The sequence below is a fragment of the Molossus molossus genome, unplaced genomic scaffold (assembly GCF_014108415.1).
Source record: "Molossus molossus isolate mMolMol1 unplaced genomic scaffold, mMolMol1.p scaffold_m16_p_13, whole genome shotgun sequence".
Classification (NCBI taxonomy): domain Eukaryota; kingdom Metazoa; phylum Chordata; class Mammalia; order Chiroptera; family Molossidae; genus Molossus; species Molossus molossus.
The window spans coordinates 13470894-13497345 of NW_023425348.1; the positions used below are offsets into that span (position 1 = coordinate 13470894).

General features: G+C 61.2%; 1 protein-coding gene across 1 annotated transcript in view; it reads left to right on the forward strand.

Moving 5' to 3' along the window:
- Window positions 1-6863: 6863 nt before the first annotated feature.
- POU2F3 (POU class 2 homeobox 3) overlaps window positions 6864-26452 on the forward strand; it is a 71864-nt gene continuing 52275 nt past the window's right edge. Inside the window, exons 1-3 of the mRNA XM_036258258.1 lie at window positions 6864-6869; window positions 7690-8029; window positions 13922-13990. Of these exons, the coding sequence (XP_036114151.1) occupies window positions 6864-6869; window positions 7690-8029; window positions 13922-13990 (415 nt within the window). The remainder of the gene's footprint in view (window positions 6870-7689; window positions 8030-13921; window positions 13991-26452) is intronic.

Consider the following 26452-nt stretch of genomic DNA (forward strand, 5'->3'; position numbering starts at 1 on the left):
CACTGAGGAGGAGAAGACAGACGTCGATGAGAAGCAGGACAGTGGTGGACAGCAGCAGATAAATTAGTCGAGAGAAGAGGGGAATTCCGGAGCCAGAAGTCCCAGGTGTCCCACGGAGCACTCAACGCCTCAGGAAAGGGGGGGCCAGGAGAGGCAGGGGCTCCCAGGGCAGCCCCCTTACTCTGCTTCCCAGCACCCCCAGAACAGACCACTGCTGCCCCTTGAACCTGTGCAGCCTGAGGGTTGTGGTGGGAGCCAGGCATGGTTGGCCTTGGTCAAAGTGGGGGGCGGTGCGGACACGTCCTTTTCAGGTGGGGTTCTTCCTTCTGAACCTGCTTGCAGAGACCAGCTGCAGCCCTGCGGGGCGGGTTAGGGTCGGGGGAGGGAAGCATTTCTCCCCAGACTTTTTCCTCCTCCCCTACGGGGCCTCAGTCGGGAGGGGTGATTACTTGGGGAAGGCAACTTCTACCCTATGTGCTGTCTTTACTGCTGGGAAGGGGGTCCCCAAATCAACATTTCTGTGAAAAGTGGTGTTTCCAGGACTTGGGGTGTTTTTCTGATCTTCCTGGGGAGTAACCAGCACCTGCAGTAAGGGGCTTTGGGACACCCCCTGCCTTGGGCCCCTTGGTCTCAGGTCGTGGGAATGAGAACTAAGATCCCTGAGACCTGGGGCTGACCCTGCACACCAGCCATCACCCCAGCAACTGTCCTGACCCAGCCCCGGCCATGAGGCGCCCCCAGCCCCCCAGCGCAGGTCTCCGGGCGCATCCGAATCCTCGGGAGCTCGTTGAACAGTGTGGTTGTCAGCTGTTTGAGAAACATCGAGACAGGGTTTCCTGTCCTCCGTGGGACACCTGGGAGGTGACCCCCCTGCAGCGGCGATTCGGTGAGGTTCTGTGGGTGTGGCTCACCTGTGAAAGTGTGAGCTGCCCCAGGCCAGACAGCAGAGCTGGGGTTCAGGCCCCACAAACCCGAAGGGGGATCAGACTGGCCGGGGAACCTCCAAGAACCCAGCGCACCTACCAGAGGGAGGAAGGGGACCACCCAGTGTGAGGTCCCACCAGGCAATCACTGAGGACTTGGGGGAGGGGCTGCCCAGTCTCCCCTGGGACTAGTGTTCGAAGGGACAGGCCCCCGATTCGCTCCTTCCGGGAGCCCAGAGCCCAGACTCAGCCGGCGCCTCTTCAAGCCGGAGGAGAGAGAAGAGGAGCCGCTCACACCCCGGCTGGACCACCGCAGCCTGGCCTGGGCCTCCCCGGACGGTCTGTGGGCTTCAGACTCCCCTCCCTGAGGCTGGTGAGCCAAGGGGAGGCCCACGCAGAGTGTGGGGCCCCACAGCTGGGCACCTCTGCCAGGGCCTGCACATGCCGGTGGAGCCCCAAGAGTCGGGCAAAAAGTAGAGCCAGGACCACTCCTGAGTCCAGCAGTGCCTGTGATGCGGGGGAGGGGTGTGGGGCGGCCCCAGCTCCCCAGGACCCGGGCGGTCGCCTCACGGCCCCCAGCTCCCCGACCTGCGGAGCGAGGGTCTCCGATGTCTTCCCGGACGTGATGCTCCTGTGGCCGCGGCCTGGCGTCCACCTCCGATGACTTGTGCGGCTGCCGACTGTCGAAGTGTTTACTGTGACCTCTCCGACAAGCTGCAGAGAGACGGCGAAGGTGGACGCCCGGAATGGCCCTCCACGCGGGCTGTCCCGACTCCCGCGCTCACTGGCCGGAGCCGCAGGCCTTCAGACAGCGAGGTGGGGACGGAGGTTCTGAGGACCGTGGGGTCCAGAGCCGCAGACCCTGGCAGCTCAGGCAGCAGCTGGTAAGACCTGAGTCTGAGGCTGTCGAGAAGGCCAGAGGCCGTCAGTGCAGACGGGGCTTCTGACCCAGTGTTCAGGCAATTTCCTTCTGTCAAAACCTGTGTTCGCCACAGCGGTGAGACTCAGGTGACTGGGGCCCCGTCCTGTCCACTGAAATGTCCTGCATTTGATTCCCAGTCAAGACACATTCCTGGGTTGCAGGTTCGACCCCTGGACGTACGTACGGGAGGAGACCCGTCTCTCTCTCTCCTCCCTTCCTCTCTCTCTGAAATCAATAAACACATCTTCAGGTGAAGATCTAAAAATAAATAAAACCCTCACGGCAGCATCTGAACATAAGTATTCGAACAAACTGGGCGCCACGGACCAGCCATCGCTCGGCCTCACCAGAGCGCTGTTGGCCGTGACGGACGATGAAGCGTCCTGGGGTCTGTGCTCAGACATCTGCTGTTGGGTAGAACCAGGTGACAGCTACGCCACGGGCCCCCCACTTGACCTCCAGTTCTCCACCCTCCTCGGCCTGTGCATGGACTCCGACCCCTGGACCGGCCCCCCGGGCCCCCCACATCCAGTGAGAAGAAGCGAGGTCTGCAGGCAGGATGACAGCGGCCGTGAGACCTGTACCCTGCTCCTGGCCTGGACACCTCCCTGCTCTTGTCCCTGCGGCCCTCGCAGTCCGGGTCACCGCTCTGGTCCCTTAGCCCTGCGGCCCCTCAGCGAATAAGCAACACCGTCACTGCAGGTGCAGTGGGCTCTGTGTTCTACGCTGACCCTGCTTGACGACAACAGCCGTCCCTGCTGGGGACCCAGAGGGTGGACTGGGGACCCAAGTGCGGTGGGGAGCAGTGACCTTGGCAGGTGGAAGGTCCCCCCCTTAGGGGGCGTCCAGTCAGCGGGAGAAGGAGGGAGAATCACAGCCTAGGCTGGTGGAGCCTTTGGGGGGGCGGTGCCCCCAGGCCCTGAGGGGACTATCCCATGGGAGGAGCAGGTGGGGGCCTCCCCTCCTCCATCACGGGAAGCAGAAACACCTCCATCCAACCTGCATCCACCCCTGTCTCCCGGAAGGCCCCCCTGCCGCCGTGGTGGAGGGTGTCCCTTCTCCCCACGCTGACCGCTGACCGGGGCTCTGAACCCCAGCCCAGCCCCTTCCTCTGCTCCCTCCTGTCTTCTTCCCTTGGGCCCTGGAGGTTCTTAAATCTTCCCCATCTACAAAATAAACAAAAAACACCTCAGCCTCAAGCCCCACTCTCCCTTGGTACCGTTTGTCCCTGTTCCTTCGCGGAGACACTTCCGGCCCGAGTCCTCCGCCCCAGCCGCTCCCAACCTCGGATCAGTAACAAGTCCTTTGTCTCTGCCACTGCGAACTAGTTCCACCGAAGGTCCACCCTGTACCGATTTCCTCCTCGCTGGTATTTTCTACCCCTTGTGCTCTGGGGGCTGCCGTCTGTGCTGCTTGGTCCCCTGCCCGCCCCGTTCTGCCTGTGCCCCCCTCCACTCCTCCCTCCCTGCTGGGGACTCTGCTAGGTCCTTCCCCTACCATGGCCAGGTTCAAGTGAGGCGGACCCCACAGCAGGCCCCGTAGCACCTCGTTTCCCTGTGAGGCTCATGTCACTCTCCCAGGGACTTCCTGTTCACTGGTCTACAAGCACCACCCCAGGGCGAGCGCCCTGAGGGCATTCCCGCCCAGCTCCAGGGGCCACGCAGTGCACACTCCGGATGCACAAGTGGCCACTGCAGGTGGTCGTGCAGCCCAGGAGCTAATCAGCAGAGATGTCGGCAACAGGAACGTCCCAGCGAGGACAGGTCACTGCGCTGACTCCAACTGGGGTTCCATGGCCTCTGTTGGGGAGCAAGGACGAGAAGACCCAACAGCATTCGGAACCGGGGCCCTCACCTGTGACCCCCAGCTGTGGATCGGCTCTCCCTGAGGGGCACTTGTGAGCCCTCTCCAGAGAAAGGTTCAAGTCGGGGTCACACACCCCGATCACCACAAGAGGGTGCCTTGGGCTTAGACTTGTCCTGAACGTGCCGGTGAACCTGGACGTTGCCTGGCCTGAGGTGGGCCTGGAGGCCGGGGAGGGTGATGGGCACAGCTGTGGTGAGGGCACGTTAGAGCCCCCGGACACAAGCCCACGCTGCCCCCAGGTCGAGAAGGCTCATTTACACACAGAGCTGGGATGCTGCTTTAACACTAAACACGTCTCACTGTTACCTGTTACTTGGAAACGTCAGGTACAAAATGTCAATGAGTGTGTGTGTGTGGCCCCTACATGTGCGCGAAGGTCGGGGACTGGGCGGGCTGGCTGTCCAGGGTGGGGGCTCGGCATTAGGGGTGTCCGAGGCTCTGAGTCCGCATTCCCATGTCCTCTCCTTTCTAACCCCCGAAGCAGCCGCTTGGTCGTGGTTCCCAGAGCACCTCTCACTTCATCACCCCTCACTCCCCCTCGCCCCCCTGTTCCGCAGCACCCCGCCAGGCAGTGGTGCGCACCTTGACTTTGCTCTGTGAGGGGAGCTCAGAGTTCCTCCTGCCTCTGCCTTGTTTCCATCAGACGCCTGAGCTTGGGTTCATTCCCTGCGGCGGCCCCAAGGCAGGGAGCTGACCCCACCATGCGCCCCGCGCTCCGCTGGGGCCTACAGCCTGGCAGGCAGGAGCCAGAAGGGACTTGTTGCTTGGTGGCCGTCCAGGGCCCCTGCTCCCCACCCTTCCCCAGCTCTGCAGCTCCATCCAGCTGACAGGACAGACCGGGGCTCCCCACCCTCCCCTGAGCGCCTTTTCCAGGGCGAGAGACCCTTCCCAGCAACGTGTCTGGACGGGGAACTTGATTCCGGGAGATTTCTAGAAATAGGGCCCGGGGAGCTAGTGAGCTCCTAGAGGTGCAGCCAAGAAGACGGGGGACCTGGGGAGGGATCCAGGTGGGGCACCATGTGGGGACCACAGGGTCCCAGGGTGGACTTCAGTCACTCCCTGAAAAACTCCCCCTGCTGGAGGAAGGGGGGAGCCCCGGGGAGGTCGTTTGCATTTTATTTGCATATGACTCTCCCGAAGTCCAAAGGCGCTGAAATTTCCGGTCCTAGAGTCTTTGGACCTTTCTTTCTGATGTTCCCTGCTACCCTCAGGCAACCCCCAAGCTCTCCCTTCTCCCCCACGGTTTTTCCTCTCCCAGGCTAAGCACAGACTTGGAACATCAGGCTTAGGGGGCGGCACCTTCCCTGACACCCCATCTGCCCAGAGCACAGAAATCTGGGCGGAGGGAGGGAGAAGGGGAACTTTTAGTTCCTGTTCCAGTTCATCTAGTTGAAGTGACCGTCCCCCAGGTCCGCGGGAGAAGGACTACCCAGGCCCACGCTGTCCCTTGCGCCCTGCACCGGCGGCAAAGCCACCACACGGTCTGAGCCCCAGCAGGGGCGTGAAGGAGGGGCTCTGCTCTGCCTTGTGCCCATGTGGGGGTGACGTCCAGGTTCCTGCGCCTCCAGCTAGAGACGGTGGAAGGGAGCAGGGAAGGGACCCCGGGCTCGGGCACCAGAGGCTGTGGGGTCAGGCCGACCTACTCCACCCCACTCTGCCCTCTGCTGGCTGCACTGGTCTCCCTGAGCCTGCACTTCCTCCAGGAAAGGACCCTAAAAACCGTCTTCCTCCTAAAGTCGTGCTGGCTGCTGACCTGTCGGCGTGGAGGCCTTTCCTGGCAGTCAGGTGTCCTGAAGGAATGAATAAAGGAATAAAGGAGCAAATGAGATCATGTTGGCTACACTCCCCTCCCCGCCCCCCACCATGTCTGAGACCCAAAGCTATGCCTCCAACTGAGAACCTCCAAGGCCCCATCTCGCCCCGATGGGCACCATACCCAAGGGCTCCGCCCCAGCCCCAGCTCCGGGACCCCAGACTCCTAGGCCGCCGGGGCTGGAGGACCCTTGGAAATCATCAGGTACGTGGTCCTCTGGCTTCCGGAAAAACCGCAGCCCAGAGAGACCCTGTAACTCTGCACACGGACAAGAGAAGCAGGTCCCAGATGCGGCGCCAGAGTGCCGGACCCTCCGCGCACACGGCCACGCGACCGACATGTGAATGGGGACACGCCGGTCACTGCATCAGGAGTGCAACCCCCAGAAGGGCGTTTTCCCAGGATGCGGGCATCTGAGGTGCCGCTCTCAGTAAGAAATGAACCTCAGGGAAGAGGCCGCCCCTAAAGTGAAGGGAAGGGAGAGGAGCGAGCAGAGGAGGGGAGTGTCCCGAGTGGGGTTCCCCGGATTCGCGAGGTCTCCAAAGAGTCTTGATTGATCTCTTCCCCCGTCAGAAGAAACAGGAGAAAAGTCCCCTTTCTTTCCCCAGGATGGGGGACAAGAAGACAATGTACTTGGAGAGGCTGGTTTGAATGTGTCCGAAGATGCCCTTGCTAAGCCCTTCCCATTCCCCAGCCTCACTGTGGCGCCCACTGCGCCCTTTCTGACGGCTGTGCGTACCCCGCCCTGGGCTCAGGGCGGCAGGGGCACAACCAGCAGGTCGCAAGCTGAAAGTCCCACCTAACCGAGCACAGGAGCTACTGAGAACACTGACGTGTCACGGTGATTTCCTAAAGCCCCAGGTCACTTCCAGCCTGACACCAGCGGTGGCATCTGCGCTGCGCGTCGAGGGCTGTGCTTCCCAACAGGAGCCTAACCCTGCGCTGGCTGTGTGCACCGGGCAGGTGCCGCTCGCGGGGGCTCATCTGCCCCCCCTGTGAAACGCAAGCAGTAACAGTCCCGTTTACCAGTTGTCGTCAGGACTAGTCAAGACGGACGCTCTGAAGCGCGGTTCTCAAGCTGTGGGATGCGACCCCTTTGGGGATCGAACAACCGTTCCCCAGGGATCGCCTAAGACAGAACAGGAGCAAAATTACAGTTATGAAGTAGCAACGGAAACAATTTTATGGCTGGGGGTCCCTCCAACACGAGGAGCTGTATTAAAGGGTCGCGGCATCAGGAAGGTTGAGAACCACTGCGAGTCTGAAGTGTTAGTGCGGTGCCGGCACACTGTGAACTTCTGTAAATAAAGTAGGGGCCGCGGGGGTGGAGGGCGGGGGGATGGAGGTACCAGGTGGAGAAAACAAGGCAGAGCCAGAGACCCCAGGACCTGTTCTGTGGGACTACAGCAGGTGCACAGGGAGACCTGTCTGGAAAGAGGGACGTGCCCCCCTCAACAGGCTTTCTGCGCGTCCGAACCGGCTGATCCCTGGCCCTTGGCACCACTTACTGAAACCTAGAGTGGGGAGCAGGGGCGGAGCTCGGACCTGGGTGGGGGCTGCGGACAGCACTGGGCTGGGAGTCCACAGGCCTCATTCCAGCCAGGCTCTGCGCCCCCAGGAACCCGGGGCTCAGCTCTGTTGATGGGGGAGCCAGCTGTCCCCACAGCCCCTCACGCGGGTAAAAACTTTCCCATCAACCTGTCACCGAGCCTCAGAGCAACCTGGGACCTGGGCGGGGCAGGCAAAGGGCAGTTTCATCACCTGGAAAATGTGACAAGAAGCTGCGCCCATCGCGGTCCCAGGAAGTCTGAGGCTGCACCAGGGCTGGTCACCTGCGAACCCCAGAGAGATGCCAGTTAGGGTTGGCACTTGCTCCACTTTGCAGATGGGAAAACTGAGTTCAGGGAGGTGAAGCGCCTCGTTTCATGTCGGGCAGCTGGTAAAGGGTTGAGAGAGGATTCCAAAGCGGGGTGTTTCGGGGCACCCCGTGGCTTCTCCACACACTCTGGGCTCCCCGCAGCTCCGGCCCGCGGGGTGATCCTCCCCGGGTTCCCAAGAACGAGGCTAGAGCGGCAGCCTGGGCGCCGGGGCGCGGGCTGCGCCGGGCACACAGGTGTTCCGCAGGGTCAGGACCCGCCCCGGCTGCACCCCCTGCCCCTCCCCAGGCCCCTGGCTCCTCGTATGCAAATCGCTGCTTTGCCTGGGCCGGGGGCCAGGAGCCCGGGCCCTGCCAGGGGGCGTGGCCGAGGCCCCCGCCCGCGCCGCGCGGTGCGCTCACCTGGGCAAGTGGCAGTCGCGGCCCCGCCAAGCGCTACCCGCGGGACAAGTGGGGCGCGCGACGGCTGCGCTCGGCTCCGCGGCGTCCACGGCGCTACGCTTGGGGGCGGCAGGAGGAGACCCTGGCTTCGCAGGGGGCCCGCCTGGGGCCCGCGCAAGGAGCCTGGGGGGGCGCTGGTTTTGGCCCCGCCTGGGGCAGGATGGTGAATCTGGAACTCATGCACACAGGTGAGGGAGCGGAGTGCGCCCCGACGGGGTCAAAGGAGAGGGCCACCCTTCTGGGGTCTCATTTCCAGGCAGCCAGGAGAGGGTCCCTGGATAGCTGGTCACCCCGGGGAGGCGGTGGGAGGTAGATGTGCGTGTGGGGGGGGGGGAGGCTTGAAAAATAATGAAGGTGGGGCTACTGGGTTGAGGGTGGGGGCTTCTGGAGCCTCCGATCTGAGAGGCGTGCGGGGGCTCGGGCAGCTGAGCTGCTGTCTCATGAAGTCGCCCTGCTCAGGATTGCAGAAGCCTGGCTCACTCCGCCGGCAGGGGTGTGGACCTGGGAGTGCGGGAAATACGTGTGCCCACATGCTGTGTGTGTGGTGTCCCCGGCACGGATGCACAGTGGAGACAAAGTGGGCATCTGTCGGGTCTGGGGTGGGCTGAGGTGGGCCAGGCGGAGCCAGGGGGCCGGGCAGTCACAGAAGCACCTGGGCAGGTGACATGACAGCAGGGTGGTCAGGGCTCCTGGAAACTTGTGTCCACGTGCCCAGGGGTTCCTCTGCCCCCGCGTGAGCAGACGCCCTGTGTGAAGGTGTGCCCCCCGCACTCCTGTGAGTCTCGGCCGTGCCGTGGGCTCAGTGTGTGGGTGGGTGCGGGTGTGGGTGCTGGGGGTGGCTTCTCCGTGGTGAGGGGCACCTTCTCTGTGCTCTGTGCCCCATGGATTCAGATACCAGGCCCTGGTGTCCTCAGGAGGAGGAGCCTACCAGATGGAAACACCTTCCCCGAACGGTGTGTGGGCAGGGAGTGAACCAGGGCCCCCACTCACCCTGCGGCTCCGGCCACAGCGGGGCGAGGGCAGGAGCTGCTGTCCCTGGTGGAGCAGCCGGGGAGCCTGAGGGAAGAACAGGGCCCGGCAGGGAAACCTAACCCTCCTCTGGCCGTTTCAGACCAGCCGCTCGCCTCTCACAGGGACCAGCGCCCAAGGCCTTCACGTGGGATTTCAGGGCTGTTGGCAGGAACTGTGTCCAGTTCTCCTTTCTGAAGGCACAGAGAGGAAAAGGGGGGGCATTTTTCTGGCCCACCCCAAGGCGCAGAGCAGCCTGGAGGCTTGGACCCTTCCCGGGGCTCCGCTATCCTGAACACATCCAGCAGGGGCTGTACCCGGAGCCCTGGGGTCACAGTGGGGCTGACAGAGGAGATCCCCGGGCGCCAGGACCTGCGGGAAGGACTAGGTGGGGCTCCAGGCTGTATCATTCAGTATTTGGGGGAATCCGTCTCCAGACCTGCGGGGACAGCATGGGCACACCTGGAGCAGTTCCTCCTTCACCGCCGCCAAGGGCCTTGGTTTGAATGGGAGCAAGAGTCCAGAAAGGTGGGCCCAGTGGCTAGTCCTCAGGGCCAAGGCCAGAGACCTCCCGGGGTTTCCCTTCCTTGTGTGTGGGAGGAAGCGGACAGGGAAGCAGTCTGCAGGCCAAGGCTGAAGCTGAGGTGAGGGGGCCTAGCCCCCCATGTCTGGGCCTTGGAGGGGGCTCCAGGCTGATGCTTGTCAGAAGCGCAGCTCCCTCCCTTATCCCTGGGGCTCTGGCCACACAGCGGGGGACTGAGATACGCCTAAGGTGGGGTGGCTCACGGGGTAGGGTCTCCGTACACCTTGAGCGGTTACATGACTTGTCTCTGCCCTGCCCCAGGCCACGGCAGCAGTCTGTCTTCATTCAGGGCGGTCTGGGCCCCCCTGGGGTGGTTGGCCCCCTTCAGTGACATCGGAGGGCCCCCTCCATTCATGGCTTTCCGCAGAGCCTCTGCAACGGGGTCTCCACTTGGAGCTCGTCCTCGCTGGGTCTTCTCAGTGGCCCTCAGTTCAGGTGTCTCTGCAGACAGGAAGGGCTCCCCTGTGGGTGTCCCATGATGGGTCCCCCCTGCAGTCTCTCTGTCCAGGTCCTCTTGGTGGAAATGTGGTCTTTTGGGTCCTAGTCCCCCCTCCCAGTCATTCAATATCCTGCTGACTTTTTATAAACAGCATGTTCCCCCTGAATCCCAAGTCCTGTGCCCTTGGGGACACCTCGGTTTATTCACTGGAACAGGCTGAGCAGTGGGGGGGAGGGAGAGGAGACAGGGTGCAGCGTGCGCCCCTCAGACACCCCGAGCACGGTGGCCCTCGAGTCAGCCCACCTCTTTGCTTTGATGAGCTGGGCGTGAGCCGTCATCGGGTCCTCCTGGGGCCTTGGCAGTCTGTACTCAGAGAGCATCCTACATGGGGGCAGGAGCCCCGAGCAGGCATAAGGTCCCCAGACAGGGGGCCCCCAGCCAGGGAGGTGCTCCCTGCTCCCAGGCCAAACACAGGCCGAGGGGTAGATAAGGGTCAGACAGGCGGACAGATGGGGAAGGAGAGAAGGGAGAGGACAACAGTGACCTGCCAGCCAGAGGGGGCACCTGGCCAGCCACGGGCATCTGGTCCTCCGCCCTCCTCCCACTGTGAGCAGTTCCCGCTGGGGCTGGGAAGGTGAAGGGGTCTCACAGGCGGACACAGTGACAGCTCATGAACGCCCTCTGGGCGGGAGGCCGGATTTCGGGCAGAAGAGAAGTCTCCTGCGGGGAAGAGGGGGTCCTGGGAGCAGGAAGGACGCCCGCTGGGCCTGGAGCTCCCCCGTGGCAGTGCCCCCATCAGCGGGTGTGTGAGACGTCAGGAGGGAGTTGGAACAACCTGCAGCCCGGGAGCTGCTGTCCCTGGTCTTGGCCCCCCCAGACCCCCACACACATCCTGGTCCGCAGACGTTAACCCCCCGGTCTGCACAGGGAGGGCGAGGCCAGCCGCCAGCTATCGCCCCAGCTCTAGTCTGGGGGTGCCAGGGAGGCAGCTGAGTGTCTGCCTCTGGGACCTCAGAGCAGCTGAGCCTCCCCGGGGAGGGAGAGATGGCAAGGAGCCTGCCCAGGTGGACTGACAGGGGAGCAGCCGCGAAACCCGGTCCCACCCTCCACGTCCCTCCCTCACCCCTGCACCTCCGACAGGAGGGTTCTGGCGTCCGGGGGAGTTTCGGTGTTGGCCCAGGTTCAGGCTGAGCTCCGGCAGCTCGTCCCACCCATGAGCCTCAGACTCCCGCCCAACAGGAACACCCGTGGGACTCAGGGAGCTTTCCAGGGCCTCGGGCCTCCACGCAGGCTCAAGCCTTGGCCAGCCCAGAGGGGCAGATGCCTGCAGAGTGTGGGCCCCCCGGGGCAGTTTCACAGGAGCTCAGGACTACCTTTAACAATATCACGGAGACTATCACAGGTGTCCCCCCTTCTGTCCCCCATGGACCCCTCCTCCCCACGCCCACCCCCTCCCGCCTTCCCTGAACCATTGTCTGTGTCCATTGGTTATGCCCAGGGCTACCCTCTAAACTCATTGAAAGGGTGAGTGGGGTGGTTGGGTCACCCTGAAAGGCAATGGGGGTGGGATTAGGAGAGTGTGGATTATAAGCATAAAAGTATGATTTAGATTAGAAAGTAAAAACCCCTCTTCGATGTGAGGAGTTTGAAATAAGCGATTCAGAGAACCTGGTCGTCATCCCAGGCTTACTGAACCCTGGACGCCCCGTGTTTCTGGAGAAGTTGGAGTTTGGGGAAGGCCAGTGGTCCCCGGGTGCAGGACACATCAGGACAGCCCTGAGGCAGAAGAACGTTCGTTGACGGAGAGAAGGGGCCAACATCCGAGCCTAAGTGTCTGTCCGGCTCATTGTTTGTCACATGTTTGCTGGGTGCAGTGTCCACTCACCTCTGTCTGGGAAGCGTCTGTGTCTCCATTTTCCAAGTAAACGGAGGTTCAGCTATGTGGCCAGGGTCCCCCAGCTGGTGGCAATGGCCCTGGATTCAACCCAGGTCTGCTACCAAGACCCGTGCTCTGAACTGCAGGGGGAAAATCACCAAGGGGAGAACCCCCCCCCAGTCTCCCCCCCCACATCTTCCCAGCAGCCTCTGGCTTCTCCTCAACACCGCCAGGGCCCCTGTGGGGACCTGAGAGCTGAGCAGGTCTGCGCTCGGCCCTGCCCGGCTCCGAGGCTGGTCCTGAGGGGTGAGAGGAAGCAAAGGCTGTTTTCCATCGGCATGAAGAGCGGAAGCCTGTGCAGATGCCTCCACCTGGCCCACACGCGTTGGCTGCATGTAGACGTGTGAGAGACGGTGCCGAATATTTCACTGCAGCAGAAAGGACTCGGGCTCAAGAAATGCTTTCCTGAATGGAGGGCCCGGGAGGGGCGGTGAGGCTGCAGGGTCTCCCCAGAGGGCACAGGAGGGGTAGTGAGGCTGCAGGGTCTCCCCAAGAGTGTGCAGGAGGGGCGGTGTGGCTGCAGGGTCTCCCCAAGAGTGTGCAGGAGGGGCGGTGTGGCTGCAGGGTCTCCCCGAGAATGTGCAGAGGGGCAGTGTGGCTGCAGGGTCTCCCCAAGAATGTGCAGGAGGGGCGGTGTGGCTGCAGGGTCTCCCCAAGAATGTGCAGGAGGGGCGGTGAGGCTGCAGGGTCTCCCCAGAGGGCACAGGAGGGGTAGTGAGGCTGCAGGGTCTCCCCAAGAGTGTGCAGGAGGAGCGGTGAGGCTGCAGGGTCTCCCCAGAGGTCTGCGATGTGTGGGGCCCATGGAGGTCCGAGGACGGCTGTTTGGAGTCCCAGGTAGTTGCCTGGGAGTGGTCACTCTGGCAGGTCTCAAAAACAGTGCTCAAACCACAGTAGCTCCCAAGGTCCCTGCTTCTGGGTGTTCTAGGGGCTGGAGAGCCTCTGAGCCCATGTCTGTCTTGTTGGCAAGGAAGTCATGCCCCCTACCCTGTAGTCACGACACCCCTAGGGACCACAATTCAAATCTCCGCCAAAGCCACACACATTATTGCCCTCAAAAAAATAAAACCAAAAAAGCCAGAAAGATTAGGTGTCTCCCTGCTGTCTCTCCCCTTTCCCTTCGTCCTGAGTCTCCAGACCTCTGGGTGGCCGGCCGGCCAACTGCCTGATTCCCGGATGCAAATGAACCCTGCCTGCTTACCTGGGATTGGCTGGCCGGCCAGGTATGCAAATTGGCCCCCCCAGACTTTATCTGGGTTGAAAGAGTTAAGCGCTGGCCCAGAGGAGAGGCTGGGGGTGGAGGTCAACATGATTTGTATAAAATATTCTCTGTCTTCGAGGCTTCAGTTTGGGGAGGTTGAATGAGGAGAGTAATTCAGAAAGGGTGTGAGTTCGAAGTGTCCTCGTTCCTTCTCTCTCCTGACTGGTGGAGACCTGGGGCTCTTAGGTGATGGTTGTGTGTTGTGGGCACATGTTTATGGAAATGGAGCAGGACAGAGAGGCCGAACCCACCGCCCGAGGGGACTGAGAAGGGCCCTGCCCAGTCTTCTCTGCGGGGCACAGACCACCGCCACCCCCTTTCTAACTGAGCCCGCTGGAAGTGTAGGAGAGGAGGTAAGCACCCCAAAGGCAGGCTCTCCAAGGAGAACAGAGTGGGCTTCTGCGTCTGAGGAGCCAGCAGGTGTGGGAGGCGCAGTCGTGACTCAAGGGTGCGTTCACCTTCCAGGGCAGGACTGCTACCTGGGGAGCAAGAAAGACAGAACCCCTTATGCTACTCTGAAAAGTAAAATGAATTCCCCACAGGGAGTGGGGATGGAGAGTGGGAGGCACTGTCTCCTCCCCTTGCTAAATGTTTGCCAGTGGACCTGGTGGAAAAGGAGATGGCCGTGAATCACTCCACAGGGGAGAGACCCCGGGTGCCACCCAGGGAGAGGAGGGGGCCTGGGAGGGGGCCCTAGTGCCTGGATCGCATCAATATTCCGATGGTTGTGTGTTCAGGAGCCAAAAATGTGAACGTCTGAGGTGTGTTATCGTTACACATCCATCTTTGCGGTTTCGTTAAAGCCGTAGCAAGAGAAAGTTGGACCTGTGATTAAAATCCGCTCTTATCCCTGCAGATATCAAGATGAGCGGGGATGTAGCCGACTCCACGGACGGCCACAACGCTCTCAGCCAGGTGGAGACAGGTACGGGGCTCTTCTTGGGGGGGGGGGGGGCTGGTGGGAGAACGTTGTCGGGAATCTCCCAGCGACTGGTGTCTGTTCTCAGGGGGTCTTTCAGCCAAAGAGCCCCGAAAACTGGGCCCTAGGGGACGGAGAAATTCCCTAGAGACATGGTGTGACCCTGAAGCCTTTGAACAGTGCGTGTTGATCTGCATATAACCAAACCGTTGGACCCCTGCTACAAAGGGCCAGATTCTCAAACACGAAACAGAAAAGTTAGGGAGGAGATTCCGCTCTTGACTGTCCCTTTAGCCCCTAAAAGGAGCAGGTTGCGTTCCCGCTGCTGTGGACGGACAGATGGGGACCAGAGCCTTGCGACCCCAGAGTTCTCCGCACCCCTGCTCAAGCACCCCCAAAGACCCCCGCGCGCAAATATTCCGAGTTCCGTGCCTGTGGGTGGTGGGCAGACTCAGAGCAAGGCCAGTGCCCCGAGGTGACTTTGCCACTTTGCCATGTGAAGAAGAAGAGGGTGGGAGGGTTGGGAAGAGAGCGTTGTACCGGCTTGATTTTCACTCTCTAGTTCTAGCCTTGCGTTGAAAGCGCCATATAATTAAAAATAACTTAAGGAAAGATGAGTATAAATTGTAACGCCACCAAGTAACTTTAATAGCATCCCAATAAGACCTCAAGCAGTCTTTCATCTGGATCATTGGACACGTAGAAAGGCGAAGAGGATCTTTCTCCAGGTCTTCCGGTAGAGGTCCGTTCCACTCTCGAAGCTAAAAGACTGGAGATGAGGGGCCCCATAACGGGGGTCTTGGGGTACGGCATCGGCAGAGCGCGTCCACTAAATGTTTCTGCCGCCAATTTAATATTGAAACAGTGTCTATTTGCACCGGGAGACCTGCAGGCTCCATGTTCAGTCTCATGCACAGGGCAGCTGGACTAATGGATTCATTGGCTGAGTATGTTTTCCGAAGATTCTGTGGTGTGGGGCACCTGTTACTCCCGGTTGAGGAGAACTTTCTCTCCAACCTCAAGAACGCCATCAAGGCTTTAAAATCAGTCCAGCTGGAGACCGATAGGCACCGTCTTGGCTCTGACACTCTGTCCTAGAGAAAAGTCAGTCGAGAAGCCAGGATTTCCTGGCTGGCTGGAGCCAACCCTGCTCACCTGGCCCAGGTGTATTGCCCCATGTACATGGGGACATGGCTGAGAGTACGCGTGTGGGAAGGAGACCACACTGAGCAGGTTGGCACGCATTCTGTTATTAGTTCCATGACCAAGTCAGGGTAACCATGTGCGGGGTGAGGCGGGGCTACGCTGAACCCGGAAAGATGTACCGGGAGAGGGAGGGACTGCAATCCTGGGTTGCGAGTAGGAAGGATAAGGTGTCATTGACAATCTGAGCCAGTCCTGGCCTCCTGTCTGGGACTGTGGCGCTACGGACAGCCTGGGTGGAAGGAGGGAGACCCAGATGTAAGTCTGGACTCTGACTGCCAACTTGGTGTGTGACCTGAGACCAGCCACTTCGCCTCCTTAGGAGGCAGGAAGAGATGACCTGTGAGGAGCAGGTTTGGAATCCAAGAGGTCTGGGCTCTAACTCACCGCACTGATGCTCACGGCTGTGTGATCTGATAAGGGAACTTGGCCTGTCTCTTCTGTGTAGGGCACAGTCCAGGGTGGGCTGAGAGTTCGTGACGTTACGTGCAAAGACCGTAGGACAGTAGGGTTCCGTGGTTCTGAAATATACAGAATGAGCATGGCTACAGCATGGCTTGGGCCGCAGCGAGCTGGGGTGCCCTTCTCCCCTTCATTCAGGCCCAGTGGGTAAGCCCCAGAGGTTGACTTTTCCCTTCACCATTCAGCGGAAGGGCTGTGTGGCTCCTCGCCCCCCAGGAGACCGTAGGTCCATGCCACCTGGAGTTCCTGGCCCTAGACTTTCACTCGAAGGGGCTGGCACCGTGGCTGGTAGTATCCATACTTCGGCGATCATCAAATTACTGCGTGTTTTTAAGGGCGAGAAAAAAGAGGTAGCTAATTAAAGTAACCAAACTTCCTGGAAAGTCATTCTGACTCATGTTTTTACAGAGGAGAGCTTATTATGAGTCACCATGGTTACCAACTGGGTTTAATGGCTTTCTTTGGGTTTTTAAAAGGCAGATCCCCCTTCCCAGCCGTGCATGAATTAAGAGGTGGTTTGTGTCTGGGTTTAAAGGAACTATAAACAAAGCTGACCTAGAAAGTCCCAGCTCCCTGAGAGCACCTTCTGCATTGTGTGAAATCCCCAAGAGACACAAGTTTGGGCGGGAGGGGGTGGGCTGGGAAAAGCAGACAGACAGACCTGGTTGCTGGAGACCTGGAGGGCAGGTCCTCTCCCCTCTCTTTCCGCCCTTCCGGAAGTGCAGGTCTGGACGTGGGGGCCCTGGGCTCCGCAGCCTTCAGGGGACACACCTGCTGCTTCTAGGTTTCTGCTCTCACCTTCTCCTTCACCTCTCCCACCCCTGCCTGTGCTGGCTCTGCCTTCATTTTGAGGGCTGACAGCATTGTTTTGTGCTCATTTGCGTGATTTTTGGAAGCCCCTAGGTATGTAGCTGGCAACCCCGAGCACCCAGGACACTGAACCTGCGACTTCTGACCACGCTGGTGGCAGCACCGCCTCGCACTCCGAGGGGACGGACTGCCCGTCCCCGGGCACATGTCCGCGCACCCAGAACTTTGCGTCCTTTCTCATTCTTCCATTCCCTTTCCCATTGTGAGGACACTGTGGCTGGGAACGAGAAACGGACCTGCCCAGGGTCACACAGCTTCTGACCGGGACCCAGACTCGGCCTGTCTAACTCCCTGCGGACTCCCTGGGGCGAGCGTCCCCCCCCCCCCGCCCCGCCGTGTTTCTGTGAAGAAGGTGTTTTCGATGGATAATCTCTAAGGGCTGAATTTTAATAAATGTTACATGGTGTCACTTTTCCGAACCTCTCCCGTGTTCCCACTCCCTGAGCTGTGTGAGGCCGTCTCAGAGCCGAACCCCTCCTCCCCCCTCCCTCGGCCCTCACAGTCCCTTCTCTCAGCTTCCTCCTGCTCACTCTTCTCTGACACCTCCAGCTGCCTCCCTGCTCTGTCCCTGTCCTCTTCTCCGGCCGGAGGTCCCCGAATCGACATCTGTGAGCACACTGGGCTCAGGCCTTGGGCTCTGAAAGATGAAGAAACAGCTCCATCCTTGAGGAGCCTTTCCCCCAGGGTGTGGATCCCAGGGGGCGAGGATTCCATGGGGGCGAGGATCCCGTGGGGGCGTGGATCCTGTGGTGGTGTGGATCCCGTGGGGGTGAGGATCCCGTGGGGGCGTGGATCCCATGGGGGTGTGGATCCTGTGGGGGTGTGGATCCCGTGGGGGTGTGGATCCTGTGGGGGTGTGGATTCCGTGGGGGTGGGGATCCCGTGCGAGTGTGGATTCCGTGGGGGCGTGGATCCCGTGGGGTATGGATAACGGCACAGACTCGTGTCTGCCACTCAAGCAGACTGTGTGGCCTTCACATCAGTTCTGTGAGGGTTGACGTCCGCTGTACCCACGCTGTAGACGAGGAAGGGGAGGACAGGGATGAGAAGTATGTTAGCTGACTTTCCCAAGATCCCGGACCTGACAAATGACAGAATGAAGCCTGGGCCCTTCCGGTGACTTTCACTCAAAGATGGTGGTGGGCTGGGAGCAACACGGAGCAGAGTCGGGGGCACAGGAGTGGGAGCAGCAGGGAGGGGACAGGCGGTGCAGGTGGCACCGGCCAGAGGAGGTAGAGGGGACTCAGGCCCCGGAAGCTGGTGGGTCTAGTTCAGGAGGAGGAGCCCTGTCGGGGGCCAGACATCCTTCTGGGGAAGAGAGAAAGGCCTGCGTCGCCTCCCGCCCTCTCTGTGGAGGGTGGAAATCCAGCCTCAGAGAGAACTCCCCTCTCTTATCCCCCACCAGCCTCCCCACGGTGCCAGCTCCTGCCCACCCTGCCACCCCTTCCACGGGGGAGGGGGCCGCAGACCCAGGGGACAGGGGAGCAAGTGCTGGGCACCTCTTCCTCAGAGACCTGGGAAGGAAGGACTGGGAGGAAAACCCAGAGGAAGAGAGGAGAGCGAGGTGAGGGTTCTGGGCTTTGCCAGTTGTCCCTTCCAGCCGCCTTCCTCTGGCTCCATTGTCCTGGCTGGGGGCGGAGGGGCTGACATCTGCCCCCTGAAGGACCCCCAGGGCAAGGTAAGGAGGGACCTGCGCAGAGTCTCCTCACTCTACCCTGGAGCGGTGGGCATGGTTCTGTGAGAGCCCAGAAGGTCCGGGATTCTCCTACGATCCCAGAGAAAGAATGAGCATCGGACCCAGGACTAGAAGGCCCTTATTCAGTGCATCGCCAGGTCTCCCTAGCTCCCCCTGTACCGACTCCCCCAGGAAAAAAGCTTGGAGTCAAAAAGGGTGTCTCATCACGGCCTGGAGGCGACTTGAGAGATGAGTGTGGTTTTCCCATCCAAATACTTACTCAGTAAACTATTCTTTCAAGGACAGAGAAGGCAGGAGAAATCTAGGACACACTTGGGTGACGGAGAGCTGGAGGGAGGTCAAAGGTACACACGTCACAGATACAATGTATCATTCAGTTGATAATTATTGGGAACGTCCAGGAGACAGGACGGAGCTCTGTCACTGAATGGGGAGGGACACCCCTGCCCGTGCCCTGGTCTTGCGCGTGGTGTGAGCAGGACCGGGGGGGGGGCATGCAGGGGCCGTCTCGGGGGTCCCTGGGGGTCACCCCTGGAGAGAGAGCTAGAGCCAGGATCCCTCCTGACATCCAGGGAACATGAATTTCTAAGGTGTGAGGATTCAGAGATGAATCCTGCTCACGCTTCCTTCTTCCTCTGGAGACGGTTCAAACCCTTTCCTGGAAAATTAGAAGGTTCCCGTTCGTAGGGGCTGTGTTTCCTGATCCCTCCCCCGCGCTCAAGAAACGCTGACGCCACAACTTCTCTTGACCGCCTATTCGTTTTCATTGCAATTCCATTTTTTCATCAGCATGTATTTATTCTCTTTATTCTGGTACGATAGACTCCTCCGTGCCCGGAAGTGGTTTCTGTTCTCTCACCAAAGAGCCCATCCCCTCTGGTTGTAGCCCTCCCAGACCACGTGGCTCCATCCACCTTGTTTCCAGTTTCTGTGGCAGGGACGTTGGAAGGCTCCCTGACCACCCAGGCTTCATACGGGGGCTCCCTGTGTGCCAGGAACCCCCACCTGCCCCCAGCACTCAGAGGACCTTCGCAGATAAACAGCTGCAACCGCTCACACCTGTGCCGCACCTCACAGCTCAGAGGCCCAGGCACCAGCCCCCCGGGCAGAGCCATGCAGCTCAGAGGAGCTGTGGGTGGTTCCCCTTCCTGTTGGAGGAAGTGCCCCTCCTGCCACCCCTGCTGCCTCTCTCTGGTCCCCAGAAGCCCATGGACCTCTTCCTTCAGCCTAAGAGGGACACATTGAGAGACCTGGCGGGGGGCACCCATGTACTGTCTTTTGTCAACCTGAGCGCCACTTGGTTTCATCAGTGGTCCTTCCTCAAGCAGTCTGGGTGCGGGCTGGTTGTCTTACCTCCACTCTGTCCCAGACCAGTGCTTGGCCCGACCGTGTAGGACCGGTACCCGGCTGGCACCCCCACCCGCATCCACAAGACCCAAACTGGTGCACACCTGTGTCCACAGGGCGAGCCTGCTAGTCAGTACTTGGGGTGCTCTTCACATTCCTAAGTTTACTGTCCGTGTTTGTACGTACCTGGTCTCGGACCCGGACGAGCAGTCCCCAGACCAGCCCCGGACGTTGGAGACGGAGCGCACTGGGCACTCTGCCTGGGATGGGGGGGTTTGGGAGCAGATGAGAACAGCCCTTCCTCCGCAGGGCCGTGGTAGCAGAGGTGGAGGCTTGGGAGAGACGTAGAAAGGACATTTTGTGATGGAAAAAAATATAAAATATAATAAAATAATAATAATAATAATAATAATAAAGAACAGCCCTTTCCTTTGGCATTTCATGAGCGATGGATGCATCTGGCCCTGGGTAAGTCTTATGGTCTTATTCCTCCTCCTTCCGCTGTGGGCATTGTGGGCACAGAGGGGGGACCCCGCGGAGAGGTGGGTTTGGGGCACCCTTTGCTGGCAGGAGTGGGATGTCAGCCCCACACAGGCGGAGGCTGGGTATCAAGCAGCATCTGGGGATTTGGGTCACTGCCGCTTTTTGGGTCTCAGCCCTTCACTAAGGCAGCAAAATTGTGGCCCCCGCCCCCCAGCTGTGAGCGAAGGTTCTGGTCTGTTAGGTCCACCCTCCTCCTCGACGCGGCCCCAATGCAGGTGGCTGAAGGGCATTGCATTCCGTCCTGCAAGCACGGACAGACACACTGACAGACTCACTCACAAATCCCCACCGCGGAACCCTTGGGGACAGAACCCACTGGCCCTCTCTCCTTCTGGGCCAGGCTGCTCTTGAGGGGTGTGGCTCCCGGCTCCCCGCAGCCTGTGTTTTGGGAGGAGGGGAAAGAGTCAGCTCCTGTCCTCGGAAGGGAAGCTGTGCTAGGTCATTCCCAGCTGAAGCTCTTCCCCCTCAAGGAGCCTGAGGGTCTGGAGCCTGGAGGGCCGGCCAGGGTCAGAGACCCTCAAAGGCTGAGTTTCATTTCTGGGGACTTCAGCCACAGACACTTAACAGACCCCCTACCCACCCTCACCCCCGCACCTCCTTGGCCTAATGCTGGGGACTCCTTGGGGAACCAGGGCCCCGGGAGACTCGGGGAGGGAGGGCAGGCCTCGGGGCCCAGCCCGGAGCACGGAGACCTGAGCTGCAGGCATCTCCCAACAAGCACCAGTGCGACTGAACAGTGGGGCTGATTTGCATGATATTTACATGCAGGTTCCTGTGTGCTTCTCACCCCCTGGCCCCAGGGAAGACCCCTGGGTCTCCCTCTTCTGCCCCAGAGTCAGGGCCTGTGTCCTCGGGCTCCGGGACCTCTCTCCTGCCCCTGGACCGTCCTGGATGAGCCCCGTGGGGTGGCCAGAGCTGGCCTTCCTTGGGTGTGCCTGGTTCAGAGAGGTGCAGGCAGGTGGCCTGGCAGGCCTGTGCCCTGCTGGGCTCCTCCGCTAGGGGCACCCCACTTGCCTTCTGGGGCTGCGGTGAGGCCTCTCCAGCAGGAGCACCCCCCTTTCCAGGGAGACTTGCTGTGATGAGGGAGCTGGACAGCTGATTTGCATGGGGAGATGATTTCCATACCTCAGGATGATTTCCATATCCCTGCCCTAGAGCCTGTTGGGGCAGAGAAGGGGAGGGGGAGGGGAGAGGTCGTTTGACATTCAAATGAGGTGATTACGTTTCCGAGGCGGGAAGCCTGGACAAAGGGGTTCAGTGCTGGCAAACTTCACCCTGGCTCAACCTTGCTGACGGAGCAGTGGGCGGACTCCTCACACCCTCGCGAAGTCCCTGGGGGTCTGCTGGCTGTCCAGCCAGCCTGGTCTTAGAGGGACCAGCCAGGTCTCTAATCCCCTCCCGCCCTGGACTCAGTTTACCCCTCAGTGTCCTGAGGAGGCTTGAGCCCCTTAGGGCCATTGGGCTCAGGCCTACCTCCTTCGGTGACTGAGATTCGTGCTTTCTTGTTCGGCTGAGGAGGGGTGAGGGCAGGTGGATGCTGAATTCGTCCCCCTCCCTAACTCGTGCCCTTGGATTCGTCGGTGCCCCCTCTTTGGCCTGAGGTTGTGCGTTGAGGAGTCTGACCTGGAGGGTCTCCGAGATCATTTCTGGCTCGAAGATGCTGTGAGCTCCGAGCGTGCTCGGGCCCTTTGCACAGACCAGTTATTATCTGAGGGACAGCTGGGTGAGGGGACTGCTTCACCCCTCGGTCCCCCTCACCTGTGGCGAAGGGCGCCCCTCTCTCCTGCTCACCAGGGCCGTCATCACGACCACAGACCTCACAGCGAGCCTGAATCTAGACCCCAGCCTCTCTGTTTCCGAGCCATACGGTCCTGGGCTGCTCCCGCCCTGCTGCTGGATCCCTGGCTGTGAACTGGGCGTGATTACAGCACCGGCTCCTCGGCCGCGCGAGGGTGAAAGGAGCTGACGTGGGTGAAGCCCTTGGAACAGGGCCTGACGCAGAGCCTGCTGTTGGCCGAGGTCCGTGTCCGAAGGACGAGGTGCCCACGTGACGGGGCAGTGACCCCGCAGCCGTCCAGGAGCCTCGGCGGGGAACATGGACGCCCCCGAGCGGCCCTCCTGTGAACGTGTCCACGCGTGGCCCGCGCACCGGCGTGTAGGAGCAGGAAGCCGCTTCCGCGAAGGGCTCCCGGAGCTGTCGCAGCTCGGTCCCGCCCCCAGAGCCCACCAGGCAGAGTGACCGTCACCTGGACCCAGTGTGGCTCCTGGTGTCCGTCCTGAGTCAGTTCTGCACTTCTCAGGAGGTGGGAATGCGGAAAGAACAGGGGCTGAGGGACCACCCCTCCCAGGACCTGGTGCTGAGACGGGGCAGATGCAGGGAGACAGAGGACGTCTGTGCAGGGAGACCTCAGGGTGCTTCTCCCCGGAGTCTGCAGCAACTCTGTACGCGGCGCATGTGTGTGGTGTGGTGGGGACTCCGCGATTTACTAATCAGTGACCCTGGGCACGTCGGTTCAGCCCTTTGAGGCTCAGGTTTGCTCATCTGTATAATGGGGTTAATAAGAGCACCGACTCATCGGGCGGCTGTGAGGATTAAATGGTGTAAATGGATTACATGTGTGTAAAATGTTTACTGCCGAGCTTGGTACATAGTAAATCCTCAATAAATGTCAGCTATTCATTAGTTCTTATTGTTTGAAAACAGTGTTTCGCTGCCAAAATGTTTTAAAATTCTGTGATCTCGTCCTCGGCTCCTACTTTACGGGGGAGGAGACTGGGGTCAGAGAGGGGGGATGACTTTCCCAAGGTCACCGTGGGGGTTTCAGGAGCCTTTCCCACCCAGAGGCAAGTCCTCACCCTGTTTCGTTCTGTGGGGCGGAGCGTCCCCTTCCCCCACCAGTCCCTCGGAAGGTGCTCCGCCAGCCCCAGGGCCGGAGAGAGGCGGACAGGACCCTGGCAGACAGGAGCCCTGTAGTCCCAGCCCAGCCGCAGGTGGGGCGAGGACAGGGAGGCACCCCTAAGGCAGGGGGACCAGCCCCGTGCGGGTCATCGCGACCCAGCAGTTGGCAAGAGCGCTGTCCTGGGAGCCAGGGCGGTAAGGTGAGCTCCTGCCCCCAGCTCGGCGCTGTGGCCCAGCCTCAGTTTCTCTATCTGTAAGGGAGCCGGGGGGACTGAGTGAAGGGGAGTGTGTCTTGGCAGCTTTCGGAAGCGCGAGTCGGTCTAGGGATGTGTGATGCCATCTCCCGGGGAAGTTCCTCACCACACACGCCCCTCGGAGCCGCAGAGGACGTGGGTGCCGACATGGGAGCAGTCGGAACACAGCCCCCACGCTCCCTGCTCTCCGCACCCCTCCTCACCCTGGGGAGAGGGCGAGGGGAGGGGCATCTGGTCTCTCACTGACCTCGAACCGCTCCCCTCTCAAGGCTGGGTGGGGCGAGGGGTGTGAGTCTGAGGGCGACCGTGAGAGGACCCGTGGGCTGTCACCAGGAGACTCGGGCCCAGGCCTGGAGCCCTGAGTTCACTCCTCCTCTGGGGCTGGTCGTCTGCGCAGCTCCAGCTCCTCACTTCTCGGGGGGCTGTCTCCTCACCTGCAGTGGCAGGTGCAGGGATCCCTGTGCTTCCGAGAGAAGCAGCCAAGGTGTGGTTCTGGGTGCAACCACAACCTGTGTTTGCTTCACAACCCACTTCCCCGCAGGTGGGTTTTATTTCTCCAGGGTCAGACCTCGGTGGGGAACCCGGCTCCGCCCCCCACATGGCCAGTGGCCGGATGCACCGACCTCCTCTGAAACCTGGCACAACTGACTGCCCAGGAGCTGACCCTGGACGTGTCTGGGGATCGGTGGTGGTGGCCGCGCCTCGGTGCGGGAGACGGGGGCAGAGGGGAGCCCAAGTCCACCTGCGGCTCAGGCTGAGAAGAAATGGGGACTGTTGTTCCCCCAAACACGAACAGAGCACACTGAGGAGCCTCTCGTTTACCCAGGACTGACAGGACACCTCGCAGGGGGAGCTGGGAGGACGCTGGGCGTCCCCGGCCGGGGCTGTCAGGAACGCCCTCTGTCCTGTGTGAAGAACAGAGCCAGACACGCGGAACATGTCCCTGGACGCTCCCGAGGCTATGTCTCAAGGAAGCCTGAGGTCGATCATGTTCATTCTGCTCGAAATCTTGAAAATCCCCAAACCCACGGACTCTCAGAGGTGGCGGGAGCCTGAGAGGCCGTGCTGCCCTGGGCAGTGGATGGGTGTCGGTAGGAGAGCCAGACGGGCCCTCGGGGTTCCCCGGGCACCGGGGCTGGGGAAGGGGAGGGTGTGGGCCCATGGGTAATGCCTTCCCTGGGCTGCGGTGGCTCCCACAGCCTCGGGAGGGGTCACTCCACTAAGGACACACAGCTGGTGGAGAGCCGACTCCCAGCCCAGGGTCGTGTTTCCCCGTCTGTCCGGGGCCCTGTGCCCTGCTCTTCCGTGGCTTTGGGGGTCGTCCTCAGGGTCCCCCGGCTTCCTCAGTCCTCGGCAGACAGATGCTGTTTTACGTGGATGCTCAAGGGACACTGAAGGCTGCCCAGGTCCAGCCACTTGCGCCAGGCCCTGGAAGTGACCCTCAGGATCCGTCTGCCCTGCGCGGTCTGTGTGGGGCTCGGACCACGAGGCCACGCTCCCCGCGCCCGGTCGGAACCTCAGCGGGGTCCTGGAGAGACCGCTCCGGCCGGTTTGCACGGCCGCTGGGTTTGCTCTGGTGGCCGGCTGCCCAGCGGCGCGTCCAGGGTCCTTGCAACCGTAATGATTCCTGCTCGAGGAAGCGCCGGAAGTTGCCACGTGTTCGTGAAGTTTCGCTGGGAGTCTCGGGGCTGCGCCGGGAGCCGGAGGAGAGAAGCGGCCGAGGAGCCTCATGGCCTTGCTTACCGGGCGGTGGAGGTGGAGACCCTGCTGGGACAGGTCTCCCTGCGTGTGCTTCCCTCCCGCACCAGACCGGCTCCCCGGGCAGACTCACCCCCAGCGCTGCCAAAGCCGTGCAAATGGAGCCCGGCCAGGCTGCGGGCGCCCCGGTGGAGACAGAGCTGTGCCAGGGAGCCTCCTCCTGCGGCTCTCAGAAGGGGTCCTGGCCAGGTCCCCGACCTGCTGCCAAGCAGGTATCAGGAAGGACGGGCCGAGGTGGAAGCTGCCTCGCAGCACCTCCCGCAGATCCACCGGCCTTTCTCCCGGGGACACGGGGTAGCCCGGCCGCCCTGGCCTGAGAAGACTCTGTCTGACTCCTGGCCCCCCCCCCCCCTTCCACGTGCCTTTCCTCCCTTTCGATCGCTTCATGGACGGGGATGCAGTCTTCACGTGTCACCAACGGCCCCTCCCTGTGGCCCTGGCCACCTCTGTGAGAAGCTCTTTACTTTGGATGAACAGGCCTGGGGGCCATGCTGGGGTTGGGGTAGCTCAGCTGGGCCGGGGGGGGGGGGTGTCCTCAGATGCTGAGAGTGGATTCATGCTGCAGGGGAGGGACAGACCACACTGGGGTTGGGACGTGCGTTTCGTCCCCCCCACTCCTCCCGATGATCATCCCCCAAACACACCCACCCTTTAAAGCTCTGTCACTTTGTACGTATCACGTAATCTTGTTGAGACTCCGTTTCCTTCCCTATAAAATGGAATGAATAATAATGCCTCATCTTCTCGAAGGCGGGGAACTTACCTGACCATCTCCGAGGTCGAGGTCGGGCCTGGCCCCGTGAGCCAGGGTTTCAACGGGGTCACTCTCCCTGCTTGCGTTCTGGGAGCTCACAGCCCAGAGAGTCCCAGGAGCCCAGGAGCATCAAGGACCCGCCGGTGTTCCTTCCAGCCCGGCACGGACCTCACCCGTTTGCCCCATTGAGACCCCCAGCTGGGAGTCCGAAGCGTCCTCTCTCCTCTCCGCTCTGTGTCCTTGTCTTGCGTGTGCGGGACGAGCCGGGCAGGGACGTGGTGAGGAGACTTCTCGGCCCTCCGAGCCTCTCTGTGTACAGACAGGGCCCAGCTTCCAGCAGGGGACAGAAGCCTGCGACGTTTCAGTCACTTGCATCGAACCCTAAGACTTGAGGGATGGCAGGGATTTCAGAGGTCGCCCAAGATCCCCGTCTTGATGGCCTCCAATGTCCCCGCAAGTAAAACTCTCCTGCACCTCCCTGAAGTCCGCAGCCAATCCTCCAACTGCAGGTTCCCGGCGGGACAACTCCGCTGGTTAACACTCTTCCTCGCCCTGGCCGGTGTCACCCACAGACCAGAGTCCCGGGTTCGATTCCGGCCAAGGGCACGGACCTCGGTTGCGGTTTGTCCTCGGCCCCGGTTGGGTTGTGCGGGAGGCAGCCGGTCAGTGTGTCTGTCCCACA